The following is a 14533-nucleotide window of genomic DNA, read 5'->3' as shown; positions in this document are numbered from 1 at the left end:
AGAGGTTAGGTTGCTTGTCCAGAGTCACATAGTGGATCCCTGTCGCATCTGCACTCAGTCCCAGGCCTCTGGGTTTTGATCCTTGTGCTGGGAACACTGGGTTTCCTGCTGCTTGCAGCTTCTGTCCTGTGGCAGAGGATGTAGCAATAATCTACAGCAACTCAGTTTCAAAAGATAACCTTAAAGTCGGGGGTGGTGCCTTGCACGCTTGTAATCCCCTTGCTTGGGAGGCAGAGACAGGAGGATCGCACAGGTTCGAGGCCAGCCGTGCTGGGTCTGGGAGTGTAGCCCAGAGATAGAAGGGCTTCCAGGCGCATACTTGTAATTCCCGCGCTACAGAGGCTGAGACAGGAGGATCACACAGGTTCGAAGCCAGCCTCAGCTACTCAGTGAGGCTCTCAGGAATTTAGTGAGACCTTGTTTCCTAATGAAATATAAAAATGGGTCTGGGAGTGTAGCCCAGAGGTAGAAGCCCCTGGGTTCCATCCCCAGTACTACCAAAAAAAGAAAGAAAAAAGAAGGGGGGGAGGGAGAGAGAAAGAGAAAGTCCACTTCCAAATAAATCTCTATGACTTTGGGGAAAAAAGATATAAGCTTAAAAACATTATATATGCTTAAAATTAACATATATTTTCTAGAAGTGACAGTACCCCAAACTGGTTTAGTTCTGTAAATAAAATTTGTTTGTAATCTTGATTCTAATGCTTTTGTAACACTTCTCTTTAGTAACTTATATTAAAACTCTTAAGTGACACTGCTAGTACTTTTATACTAATAGTGAACTAAAATTTAAAAAATTTATTTTGTAGAAGAAATTTTGGAGTCCATAAGAGCCAAAAAGGGAGAGATTGATGTTAAAAGCCTGGAAGAAACAGAAAAAGACAAGAATGACACTGACAACTCAAGAGAGGCTGAGAAGAGCAGAGAGGACTTTGACGACCTTGAAAAAGACAGTGGTGACCAGACTCCAGATGGTGATCCTGAGCAAGAAAGACCCGAGGGTAAAAGAGTTACCTGCTTAAAAAGAACATTTTATCAGTGTTATTTCTGAAGCCTACATACAATTCGCTTGCAAAGTAAAGATGAATATTTTATTACAAACAAGTTCTTACCTTTTTATTTCTAGAGAGATTAGGATACCCTCTTTTGGTACATGCATAATAATTGTAGTGAGTATTGGTAGATTTGTGATAATGTTATGCCCATATCTCTATTTATACTTCCTAGAAGTTGCCATTTTCTGAGAAGTAACAATTTTTATATCACAGTGTACCAGAGTGCACATATGTATGTGTTAAAACATGTTCATTTTTAATTAACTAAACAGTCTTATTCTATTTGGTATTTCTAAATAACCTTTGGATTGCCTATTGCAAAAATATCCTAGAACCTAATTGCTTTAAAATGGCCATCACGTGGAAAAGTTTTTCTTTTTTTTAATTTTTTGGTGACTGATCATTTTTAGTAGTTGATTGAATGTGGCCATTTGTCCAAAAGCAGTTTTAAAGAATATCTTTAAAGTTTTGTTGTGCATTTTACTGTAGAGCCAACAGAAGTTGGGGATAAAGGTAACTCTGTGTCCGCAAATCTTGGCGACAACACAACCAATGCTGCTTCAGAAGAGACTAGTCCCTCTGAAGGGAGGAGCCCTGTGGGGTGTCTCCCAGAACCCCATGATAGCAGCAACATGGCAGAGAAGAAGGTGGCATCCGAGCCCCCGCAGGATGTGCCAGGTACAGAGGGCAGTGTATCCATGCCTCTGTAATGGGTCTCCCGTAGTGAAAGCTGACTGTCACCTCGCTCTCTGAAGTATGTGTTCATTCATTGCTGCTTGCTTACGGTGCCATCCCTGACCGCTAAGTTGTCACCTAACATTTGAAGTTTGATAAATGTTCTTTCAGTCAGTGCTTGAAATTCATCATAATCCTCATGCTTTTTAAGCTCCATTTAGCTGTTTTCGTTTAATAGACTTACTTCACCAGAACATAGTGGCAGATACTTGGGTTTATTTACTTACATAGTAATGGCTCGATGCTGAATGATTTGACCCTCTGAGCTCTGTATCTACTAACAAATTAATTTTGTGTTTGCATGTGCTCATTTCAAATCACATCTCAAATGGCATTTCAGATGATGTTGTGACATCCATCATCACCCAACGGTTTTGCAAGGTGTATTTTTTATATAAGTTAGCCAGTAGTTTGTATTTTAAGCTTTTAAAAATTATATCAGAGTAAGTTATATCACATCAAGAATGTCATGCCTCTTTTGCCTTTTTTAAGTGAAAAGTATTCTTATTATAGAAGCTTATATATGTTTTTCAAAAAATTTAAATGACTAAAATAACAATGGTAATCTCACCAAAAACTGAGAGTCATAGTTGAAGAAACCCTTCGAAGCCTTTTTCTCTGTATATAAGAATATCGCCTGTTTTCATACTTTTCATTACTGCACTCAGGGCTGGGGCGTGGAGCTGATGTGTTGGAAGCGGTAGTATCTGGAAGAACTGCATGCGCTCATGTCATTTAATTTTTCAAGGCCTCAGGGTTTCTGTTTAAAGCATGAAGGGTTTTGACAACCAGCACGTGCTCTTGAGCACTTGTCAACAAGGAGCTGTGATGCTGGGAACACCAGTGTAGATGAGGCCACACCGAGGGCTGGATGTGCAGAGTCCACGAGAATCACAGCCCCAGCCCACAGTCGGCCACGTGCTTTACTGAGGGAGTGTGGCCGCTGAGATGAAGAGAGGCCTGAGAGCTTTGCCATCCCGTCAAAGAAACCTTTAGCTTAGAAAACAATAGGTTTGGCAATTGAAAGTAATGACTTGTCCTCAAATAGTTGAGGGGCTGGACTGCAGTGGGGCAGGATGAGACTTGCTCTTTGAAATGTAGGGTGTTAAGTCATGTCAGTAGAAATTGGAGTGAAGAGTATTTTGATTGGATATTAGCATTCTCAAAACTAGAGGTGCTTTAGCCCGCGTGGTGTGCATGTGTGTAATGCTAGTACTTGGGAGGCTGAGACAAGAGGACCACAGGCTTGTGGACAGCCTCAGCTGATGAGACCCTCTGCAACTTAGTGAGACCCCGTTTCAAAATAAAGAATATAAAGTAGGGCTGCAGTTGTTGCTCATAGGTAGAATGATGCTGGGTTCCATCCCCAGTTCCACAAAAAAAAAAAAAAGAAAATAGAGTTGTTTTGTAAAATAGTCATTTTCTTTTAATAGAGGCATTCAGTAAATCCCTAAAAGTCCTTTTATTAAAGGAACTACAGAAACAGATCTATAATTTGGTTTTATAAATTTTTTGTGTGCATGTGTGTGTGGCACTGGAGATTGAACCTAAGAGACAATATCTCTCAGCTACAACTGCAGTCCTAATTTGTTTTTATTCTGAAATAAGATCTCCCTAGGTTAGTGTCTCACTACTTGCTGAGGCTGGTCTTGAACCTGTGATCCTCCTGTCTCAGCCTCCCAAGTACTTGAATTATAAGCATGTGCCACCATTCCCGGCTTGATTTTGTATATTATGGTTAGATCTGTAGCTCCTGTCCAGTGTTTAAAAAATGCATTATTTTTAAGCTGTGCAGGGTGGTGCACGCTTGTAATCTCAGTCCTTGGGAGGCTGAGACAGGAGGATCACGCAGGTTCGAAGCCAGCCTCAGCTACTTAGTGAGGCCCTCCATAGCTTAGTGAGACCCTCTTTCAAAATAAGGAGTAGGCCAGGCGTGGTGGCGCACACTTGTAATCCCAGCGCTTAGGAGACAGAGACTGGAGGATTGCTTAGGTTCTTAGCCAGCCGTGCTGGCTTAAGAGACCCTATTTAAAAAAAAAAAAAAAAAATGTATAAAATAGGCTGGGAGTGTAGCCTGGAGGTAAAAGGGTTTCCAGGAACCCCCATCCCCCAAAAAAAAGGAGTAAAATTGGGCTGCTGATGTAGCTCAGAGGTAAGATGCCCGTGGTTTCAATGTTTAGTACCACAAAAGAAAAAAATGCTGCAGCTAAATGCTTTTTTTAAAATGGTCTCATGGTACATTCTGGTTATTTTTCCTCATTTTATTTAGTCAGCCAGGTGTGGTGGTGCACGCTTGTAATCCCAGTATCTGGGAGGCTGAGACCAGAGGATCGTGGTTTGTGGACAGCCTCACCTACTCAGTGACGCCTTCTGCAACTTAGTGAGACCCTGTTTCCAAATAAAGAATAAAAAGTAGGGCGGGGGTGTAGCTCGGTGGCCAAATGCCCCTGGGTTCCATCCCCAGACCTGGAAAAAATAATTTTTTTAATTAATTTTTTTTTTCTTCTTTTGCAGTCCTGAGATAGAATCCAGGGGAATTCTTTCTGTGACATATATCCCTGGCCCTGCTTTTTATCTCTATTTTGACACAGGGTCTCACTAAGTTGCAGAGGGTCTCGCTAAGTAGCTGAAGCTGTCTGCAAACCTGCGATCCTCCAGTTTCAGCCTCCAAAGTAATGGGATTGCATATGTGCCACCACACCAGGCTTGCTTTGTCTTTTAAGCAAAGATTTGATATTTAAGAATGGACTTTGGCTGTGTTGCGTGCTTATAATCTCAGTATTCGGGAGTCTGAGACAGGAGGATTGAATGTTAGAAACCAGCCTCATCAATGTAGGCTCCTATCAATTTATAGAAATTCTGTTTCCAAATAAAAAATAAAATAGGGCTGGAGGTGCAGCTTGGCAATAGAATGCCCGTGCTCAATTCCCAGCAACACCAACAACAAAACAAAGGCATGGTGGCACACACCTGTAAATCCAGTACTTTGGGAGGCTGAGGCAGGATCACAGGATCGTAGGACAGCCTGAGCCTCAGCAACCTAGCCAGGCCCTGTTTCAAAACAGAAAATAAAAAAGCTGATTAAGGGTGGTAGCTTAGAGGTAGAATGCCCCTGGGTTCAGTCACCACTAACACACACACAAGAACACACACACGAACACATGCATTACATGCACACATGAATAGAATTTGGTGTCTGTGGTTACAAGTTGAAAGAATGAAGGGCCTTTACATAATTTTGATTTTTGGGAGTACCAACAAGGAATTTTCCTGTTGTTACTCAAGTACCTTGTCATGTGCACTGAAAATAATACCATAAATACCAAAATCCTTCATATTTACTTTATGGCTAGATGGGCTGTGAGCATTAAATGTTCAAGTAAATGCTTGAGATTTCTTAATCTTCTACCCCAATGAAATAGAGGTAAAGAGGTTTGGAACAGTTATTTTTAAAAAGCAAAAACATTATATTAGAAAAATGCAGCTCCACGTCTTGGGAGCTTAAATAAATGGAATATGAACCCAGTCAACTTTGAGTGGGCAAATTGTTTGTTTTGTTGGTACTGCAGATGGATCCCAGGGGCATTCCACCTCTGAGCTATACCCCCAGCTCTATTTATTTTGAAACAGGGTCTCACTAAGTTGCAGAGGGCCTCACTAAGTAGCTGAGGCTGTCCGCAAACCAAGATCCTCCAAGTGTGCAACATCACACCCGGCTGGGCTAATTGTTTTTATTCACACACCCCCCCACACACACACACACACTGGAGATTGAACCCAGGGGCATTCTATCTATGAGCTATACTCCCCCCCCCCTTTTTTTTTTTGCAGTACTGAGGATGGAACCCAGGGGCATTCTACCTCCAAGCTACACACCCTGCTCTATTTTTTCTTTTTCTTTTTTTTTCTTTTTTTTTTTTTTTTTTTTTTTGGTGGTACTGGGGTTCCTGGAAGCCCTTCTATCTCCAGGCTATACTCCCAGACCTATTTTTACATTTTTTATTTGGAAACAGGGTCTCCTAAGCCAGAGTGCGCGGCTGGCTTCGAACCTGCGCGATCCTCCTGTTTCTGCCTCCCAAGCGCGGGGATTACAAGCGTGCGCCACCACGCCCGGCCCTATTTTTCATTTTTTTCAAAACATTGTCTCAGTAAGTTGCAGAGGCCATCCGCGAACCGAACTGTGATCCTCCGGTGTCAGCCTCCCGAATGCTGGGATCACAAGTGTGTGCCACCATGCTCAGCTGGCCTATTTTTCATTCTTTATTTTGAAATAGGGTCTCACTAAGTTGCGGAGGGCCTTAAAAATTGCTGAGGCTGGCTGGAAACCTGTGATCCTCTTGTCCCAGCCTCTCAAATGCTAGAATTATAAGCGTGTACCACCGTATCTGGCTTTTGAATAGTTTATTAGATCAGAATACTGGAATAGGGAATTGCCTATTCTTTAGTCACATTATCTGCCTAAAGATAAAGAAGACTCAAGTGTGCTAAGACATGTATATAGTTAGACTTTTTTCTTGTGTGTGTGTGGGTCTAGGGATGAAACCCAGGGGCATTCAACCTCCAAGCCACATCCCCAGCCCTATTTTTTATTCTTTATTTTGAAACAGGGTCTCACTGAGTTGCAGAGGGCTTCACTAAGTGGGTGAGGCTGTCCGCGAACCACAATCCTCCGGTCTCAGCCTCCTGAATACTGGGATTACAAGTGCGCATCACCACGCCCAGCTGGCTAGACTCTTTTCTGTGTGTGTATGCATGGCACTGGGGATTGAACCCAAGGACATTCTCCACTCAAAGTATACTCCAAGCCCATTTTATTTTTATTTGGAAACAGTATCTCACTAGGTTGATGAGTCTCATTACTTGCTGAGGCTGTCCTGGAACCTGCAATCTTCCTGTCTCAGCCTCCCTGGTATTGGGATTACAATCATGCTCCTCCATTCCCAGCTTAGACTATCTTAATTCCACCTTCCTCGGCTTCCCCAATTTTTTTCTTTAGCTAAAACTACAAGAAGTATTTTAAGAGTGTAAGGAAACGTTCTGTGAGATGATCCAGAGAGAGGAGACAGACAGACATCTTGCATACTGGGAATCATACCCAGAACTTCATGCATGTTAGGCAAGTACCATTGAGTTGTATCTCCAGCCCTCAGATCTGACATTTTGACATTTCTTTGTGCAATATAAAATATATAAAATTTATCTTTTCTTCTTTTTTTTCAGTACTGGGGATTAAAACCAGGGACTCCCTCCCGCTAGGCAAGTGCTTCTTCATTGAGCTATAGCCCTAGTCCTTTTCATTTTATTGTGAGACAGGGTCTCACTAAACTTCCAGGCTGGCCTCAAATTTGTGATTCTCTTACCTCAGCCTCCTGAGTAGCTGGGATTATAGGTGTGTACCACCCCACCTTCTTGCTTTATTAAGTTGACCTGTATAATTTGCTAAAAACTCTGTCTTTCTACTTTTTATTAACTTTACATCAGTGATATTAAATATACATTGGAATTTTATATTTTCACTTCCTAATTATATTACTAACATGATTGTTGCAGAATTGTTTTATACTAATTGCATTGTATTATTCCTCAGTGTAATTCCACCATAGTTTATCACCTTTTCTGATGGTGTGAATTTCTCTTGTTTCCTACTGAGGTATGTTTCTTAGATCTTAGACGTCTATCACTAAAAAATGAAAAAAATGTGGATGTTTTCTTACATACAGTGCCATTATCATTTTTATACTGATAGTTCTTTAGTATCATCTAATATCCCATGCAAATTCAAATGTCATCACTTGAAAACTTTCAGTTTATAACACTTGGTATGATTGCAAATAAGTTTATTCATACACACATGGCTTCTATAGTTAGTGGTGGTTGTGGTTGTGGTGGTGCATACTAGAGATTGAACCTAAGGATACTCCCAGCTACACCCCCAACTCTTTTTTATTTATATATTTTTGCGGTACTGGAGATTAAACGCAGGCATTCTACCTCCAAGCTATACTCCCGGCCCTCTGTTTTATTCTTTATTTTGAAACAGGGTCTACTAAATTGTGGCGGGCCTCACCAAGTCGCAGAGGCCGGCCATGTACCCTCAATCCTCCTGTCTCATCTTCCCAAAATTTGAAAACCTGCTCTTTTCCTGTCTCAGCCTCTCAAGTACTAAAATTATAGATATGCACTACCATGCTCTACTTTATTTTTTATTTTTAAACAGGCTCTGGCTAAGTTGCTGAGGCTGGCCTTGAACCTACAGTCCTTCTGTCTCAGCCTCCCAGGTGGCAGACATTTGGTTTTTTATTTCTTGAATCTCTTGGTCTAATACACTCTTTTGTCTCCTCCTGAGTCCCTTGCCACCATAAGCTGTTGAGCTTTGTTAAGGAATTGTAGTCTGTCCTCCCATGGAATGTATTCAGGAGTCTTCTGTCTCTCTCCTAATAGTGTTTTATTTTTATTTTTTAAAATTTATTTATTTATTTATTAATTTTTTTTTTGGGTGGTACTGGAGTTCCTGGAAGCCCTTCTACTTCCAGGCTACACTCCCAGACCTATTTTTACATTTTTATTTGGAAACAGGGTCTCCTAAGCCAGCACGCGTGGCTGGCTTCGAACCTGCGCGATCCTCCTGTCTCTGCCTCCCAAGCGCGGGGATTACAAGCGTGCGCCACCACGCCCGGCCCTAATAGTGTTTTAAATTTGTTCTAAAGGCTTGATGAGATTTGGTTTCAACTGTTAGTCTCTAAGCAATGTACTAGGTGTTTTGAATTATACAACAAGAGACTCAAGATGCTTGGTACGATTAGAAGTGCAAAGATTGATCAATGAGCCCATGTATTAAGAGTGTAAGGTTCTCTGTTCTCATTCATTGGTGATCTTTCTAGAATCAGTTGTCTGTTAGGAGGTTATAACATGGATCCTAATGCTGTCGTTTATTTTTGCATTTTCTGAACAGATTATCCTGTAAAGAATTCCCTCTCATTACAGAAGGCTCTTAGAACACAGGGAAAATGGCTAGAGCAGGGAAATAGAATGCAGGCTCCTTTCTCGTAAGTTCTGACTCGCAGCATTGGGAGTTGATGTTCAAGGTACCTGCGTGGGGCTCACAAGTGGGGGCCTCTGGAGGACTCGCAGCCTTTTCTCTGTTTAGTAGCAGTGAAGGGCACTGCTCTGTGCACCTGTCATTGGTTTCAATTCTGCTGACTGGGTGGGCCCCTTGGGGGGCTTTTAGGTCTTTTGCCATGGCCTCAGTGGCTTTGAATAGCTTCTTACTTTTGGTGGCGTTAGATGTCTGAAGTTTTTCTTACACATTTCCTACTTTTTTATTTTTTGGTACTGGGGGTGTAACCCAGGGGCATTTCTACCTCTGGGCTATACTCCCAGACCTATTTTTTATACATTTTTTTTGAAACAGGGTCTCACTAAGTTGCTGAGAGCCTCACTCAGTAGCAGAGGCTGGTTTCGAACCCGTGTGATTCTTGTGTCTCAGCCTCCCAAGCACTGGGATTACAAGAATGTGCCACCACGCCCGGCCACACATTTCCTACCTTTGACTTGGAATATTTTTTTCTCCTCAGAAGTTTTGGTTCCTTTAATGGGGAATGACATTTAGAGACTACAGTCGAGGCTAAGGGGTACTTATTGCTATTGGGCTCTTATTTGCTCTGGGCTGTTTTGGTGTATACTGGTAGAAAATATCTGTGGCAGTAGAAAATATTTTTGAAAACTAGAAACCACCAGTTGGGCGTGGTGGCGCACGCTTGTAATCCCAGCATTCGGGAAGCTGAGACCGGAGGATCGCGGTTCGCAGACAGCCTCAGCTACTTAGTGAGGCCCTGTGCAACTTAGTGAGACCCTGTTTCAAAATAAAGAATAAAAAACAGGGCATGGGGTATATCTCTAAAGTCAAATGCCCCCCAGACCCGCCAAAAAAAAAAAAAAAAGGTAGAAACCACCAGTCTATCTTGCCATTTCAAATTCAGATTGAATATCATTTAGTTTTTGTGTGTGGGAGGGGTACTGGGGATTGAACCCAGGGGCATTTGACCTTTAAATTGATAGCCAGCCTCAGCAGTGCAAGGCCCTTCACAACTTAGTGAGACCCTGTTTCAAAATAAACAATAAAATAGGAATAGGAGTGTAGCTTAGAAGTAGAATGCCTTTGAGTTCAATCCCCTATACCACACACACACACACACACAAATTAATGTACATTAATAATAAGAGGTGCCAGGCGTGGGGGCGCACGTTTGTAATCCCAGCATTCGGGATCGCAGTTCACAAGACAGCCTCAGCTACTTAGTGAGGCCCTTTGCAACTTAGACCTTGTTTCAAAATAAAGAATAAAAAATAGGGCAGGGGGTATAACTAGGAGGTCAAATGCCGCTGGGTTCCATCCCTACACCTGCCCCCCCCCCAAAATAGGAAGTGATTTTGTATATGGTTACACACACACACACCCCATATATATAATAATGTGTGTGTGTGTGTGTGTGTGTGTGTGTGTATGTGTGTGTGTGTAAGTAAGTAACTAAATGGTGGTGGAACCCAGGAGCCTTCTACCTTCAGGCTACATTCCCAAACCTATTTTATATTTCATTTGGAAACAGGGTCTCACTATATTGCTGAGGGCCTAACCTCAACGAAGCTGCTGAGGCTGGCTTTGAACCTGCACAATCCTCCTATCTCAATAGCCTCTCAAGTACTGGGATTACAAGTGTGCACCACTATACCAGGCTATATATAGCAATATTTTTATAATACCGTTAATTACTGTTGGTAACAGTAATCCTGAGTGACATTTAAGATTTTTTTTACAGTTCTTTATCTTACATCTATTTGTTCTCTTTCCATTGAATACGAATAGTAGTTCCCTCCCCTTCTTACATAAAAATTAACATGCTATGTTTTTTTTTTTTTTACCTTGGAGATCATTTCATGTACAGATGGAGTAATGATCCTTGTTCCTTGCGTAGGTGCACTTCATCGCTTGAACTGTCTTTTATTCTGTACCCCATTGATGGATATTTTATTTGTTCCTGGTCTTTTGCCATTATGAATAATTTTTTGCCATTATGAATAGCTTTGTAGGTAGTTTTTTGTTTCTTTCTTTCTTTCTTTCTTTCTTTCTTTCTTTCTTTCTTTCTTTCTTTCTTTCTTTCACTGAGAATTGAACCTAGGGTCTCATGCATGCTAGGCAAGCACTATACTACTGAGCTACATTCCCAGTCCTGTAACGAAGTATTTTTAAAAATACTTTTATTGGTGCAATTGTATATTTTTTCTGTCATATTTGCAACAGATTTCTGCACATGGGATTGAGATTAAGAGTAAATGCTTGTGTATCTTTCCTTTTTTTTTGCAGTACTGGAGATGGAACCCAGGGCCATTGATTGTACCTCTGAGCTATACCTCTGTTTTTTTTTTTTTTTTTTTAAACTCTATATATTTTTTTAGTCTTTTTATTTTTGAAACAGGATCTCACTGAGTTGCAGAGGGGCTCGCTGACTAGCTGAGGCTGTCTGTGAACCACAATCCTCTAGTCTCGGCCTCCTGAGTGCTGGAATTACAAGTGTGCGCCACCACACCTGGCTGTGTAATTTTTGTAGGTATTGTCAGTTCCCTCTATGAGTGTAAAGGCCACTTTAATTTCTCTTCTGATTATCCCTATATTTTTGGATTTTTTTTTATCAAGTTTTTTCCTTTAAAAATTTTTTAAGCTGGGCGTGGTGGCGCACGCTTGTAATCCCTGCGCTTGGGAGGCTGAGACAAGAGGATCGCACAGGTTCGAAGCCAGCCTCAGCTACTTAGTGAGGCTCTCAGCAACTTAGTAAGACCCTGTTTCCAAATAAAATAGAAAATAGGTCTGGGAGTATAGCCCGGAGGTAGAAAGCCTCTGGGTTCCACCCCCAGTACCACAAAAAAAAAAAAAAAAAAAAAAAAAAAAAATTAAGGGTTGCTTGACATGGTGACTCATGTTTGTAACCCCAGTACTTGGGAGTCCGGGACAGGAGGATCGCAGGTTCAAAGCTAGCCTTGGCAGTTTAGCAAGGCTTTCTGTTTCAGACACTCTGTTCTCAAATAAGAGGTAGAATACCTCTGGGTTCAGTCCCTAATATAAAAAAAAAAAAAAAAAAAAGAAAGAAAAAGAAAAGGAAATAAAATTGGGCTGGGAGTATAGATTGTAGGTAGAATGCCTCTGAGTTCAATCCTTGGTAGCAAAAAAAATTTTTTTAGGGGCTCATTACTCATTCAAAGAGTTATTGTGATATGCTATCAGCTACTTTTTACCTTAGGTGACTTACAGAATATCTTACTAGTGACTAGTGGCAGGTATGAATTCAGTGGGGACTCTTAATTTCTGAGCTACCATGGGAAGACCGAGGCTTTTAGCCCATGGTAGTATTCATTTCTACATATTTTAAGAAAGTAAACTCTTAGTGATACTATTAAATTGTTCTGTAAAGTTAAATCACTTTAAGGCATTACCTGAGGACATAGAGTTCATGCGGAAAGCTCCTGAAATAAATAATCCTGTTTAATTCTATTTCTAATATTAATGGAAGATGATTGAAAAGCGAGAATAGAAACTTGGTGTGTAGACGTTATTTCAGCAAGACACCCCGGCGGTACCTGGTGTACATGGAATTTTTGTGAAGTAGTGACATCATTTGGGTTTTTCTTTAGCTCTGTAGTTTCTGAACGATTGTGTGCTTTGTATTATAAACTGCTGTTGCGAGAGTCCGTGAGTTTGCCTGGGAGAATAACTTGTAGGGTGGTGCTTGCCAATTTCTTTTCATACGGTGCATTATTCACACATGATCAGCTTTTCTTTGTAAAATACAGCTTTGTAATGAAATCCTGAAATAATAAAAAGTCTTTTCTGACACTTATTTTTGATGTGATTTCCAATTTAAAAATCAGATATTCTATTTTTCTAGAAGAATCTAACAGGACATGTGACAGCAGTAACACTAGTGCTACCACTACCTCCATCCAGCCTAATCTGGAAAACAGTAACAGCAGCAGTGAGCTAAATTCTTCCCCGAGTGACTGTGCTAAGGCAGCCGATGATCCTGAAAATGGAGAAAGAGAATCCCATACACCTGTCTCTATTCAAGAAGAGATAGGTAAGAGTGCATGCACTTCATCCATTAAAGGGAGTTTTTTTTTTTTTTTTTTACCATTTTCAATTTTTTAAATAAAGTTTTGTGGGGTGGGAAGATTTAGATTTACTTTTCTATTTTTTTTTTTAAACACAAGTACTTAAACACAGTGTTTTTGTTTTAAAAATATAAAAGCTAACAGTGTAGTGGCATACGCAAGCTATTTGGGAAGCTGAGGCACGAGGATCGTGAATTTAGGGCCAGCCTCAGCAACTTAGTGAGACCCTGTTTGGGGAGAAAATAAACCCCACAGAGGTCTTTTTCATAACCTCTCTCCAGATGTAACCAAATCAGCAGTTTAGTATATAGCATTTTAGATCTTTCTGTCATGAATATATGTTTACAAAACATTTTAGCTTTTATTTATTTATTTTTTTACATAAATGGGATCATTCTGCATGTATTTTTTTTTTACTCAGTAAAATGTTAGGGGATTTTTTTTTCATGTTAAATTTATTCTTTTTACTGCTGCATGAAACTTATTATTACAAATGGTGGTGCTTTTTAACATTCTTAGCATATATCTGTGTACTTGTACAAGAATTTCTGGCAATAAAGAAACAGCAAATGGAATTGCTTGTCATATGGTAGGTACATTTGCAAAATAGTGATGCCTACTGCTTAATTATACATTAAAAGGGATTTACATCAGTCACTCACATAGATGTCTCTTTCCCTGTTGTTATGCCTAAATTCATACCATCAGTCCTCTTACATTTCTGCCAATGGTAAAAAGTATTTCCTCTAAAATTTTGCATATTTCTGCTTACTAATGTGTTTGAATTTCTTTTCATATGTCTATTGAATTCTCTGTGAATTGATTATATCTTTGCTCAGTTTTCCTGTTGAGTTTTAATATTTTTCTTTAGTGAGTTTTAGGAGTACATTATGTTTTATGGCTATGGATTTTACATATATTTCTAGTAGTTCCTCATTTTAAACTCTGCTGTCTAGTCATACAGAAATTTTTACACTTTTATGTAGTTAAATTTATCTTTTTCTTTAGGATTTCTCTGGATTTTGTGTCTTATTGAGGAAAAATATACAAATATCGTAGTAATCTCTTACGTATGTCTAGAGTGTAATTTTGTGTATGGTATGAGGTGGGAGATGTATTTTAATTAGGACTTTTCCAATTGCAAGTGACCCAGCCAGCTTAAACTAGCTTAAAAGGAAGCGGAAATTCAGTTAGCTTGTGTAACTGGGAAGGCTGAGCGGTCATCAGGCATCACTGGACCCCAGGTATAGCCACTTTCTGTCTTCCTCTCTTTCTCACCTTTTGGATCTACATATATTTGTGTGTTAATTTCATTCTCTCCTAATACAAACAGGCTTTTTCCAAGTGGCAGGGAAGATGGCACCAGCAATTGTATTCATATCTTTCCAAGGTCTGTGACCCAAAGGCAAGGCCCCTACTCCTGCTCCAAATCAAAAGTCCTTGAGGAATGAATTTGAGTGGCCTATCTTGGATCATATTGTTCCCACCTCTGTGGCCAGGGCAGGCAAGGTATTATGATTGATGGCTCCAGCACAAGTGTACGATCGGAGTGGGGTAGGAATGGTCTTCCAAAGAAAGGGGGA

The 14533-nt window shown here is 40.4% G+C and overlaps 1 protein-coding gene across 2 annotated transcripts in view; it reads left to right on the top strand.

The window, feature by feature from the left end:
* BPTF (bromodomain PHD finger transcription factor) overlaps positions 1 to 14533 on the top strand; it is a gene marked incomplete at both ends in the record, with an annotated part of 152889 nt that overhangs the window by 53433 nt on the left and 84923 nt on the right. The window contains 3 exons of one of the 2 annotated variants that reach the window (XM_080713423.1): positions 810 to 1001; positions 1545 to 1733; positions 12728 to 12916. In XM_080713423.1, coding sequence (XP_080569549.1) covers positions 810 to 1001; positions 1545 to 1733; positions 12728 to 12916 — 570 coding nt within the window. The remainder of the gene's footprint in view (positions 1 to 809; positions 1002 to 1544; positions 1734 to 12727; positions 12917 to 14533) is intronic. The other variant, XM_080713422.1, reaches the window with a different exon arrangement.

The sequence above is a fragment of the Muscardinus avellanarius genome (assembly GCF_963383645.1).
Source record: "Muscardinus avellanarius genome assembly, chromosome: 16".
Lineage (NCBI taxonomy): Eukaryota > Metazoa > Chordata > Mammalia > Rodentia > Gliridae > Muscardinus > Muscardinus avellanarius.
This window is presented reverse-complemented; position numbering and strand designations above follow the sequence as displayed.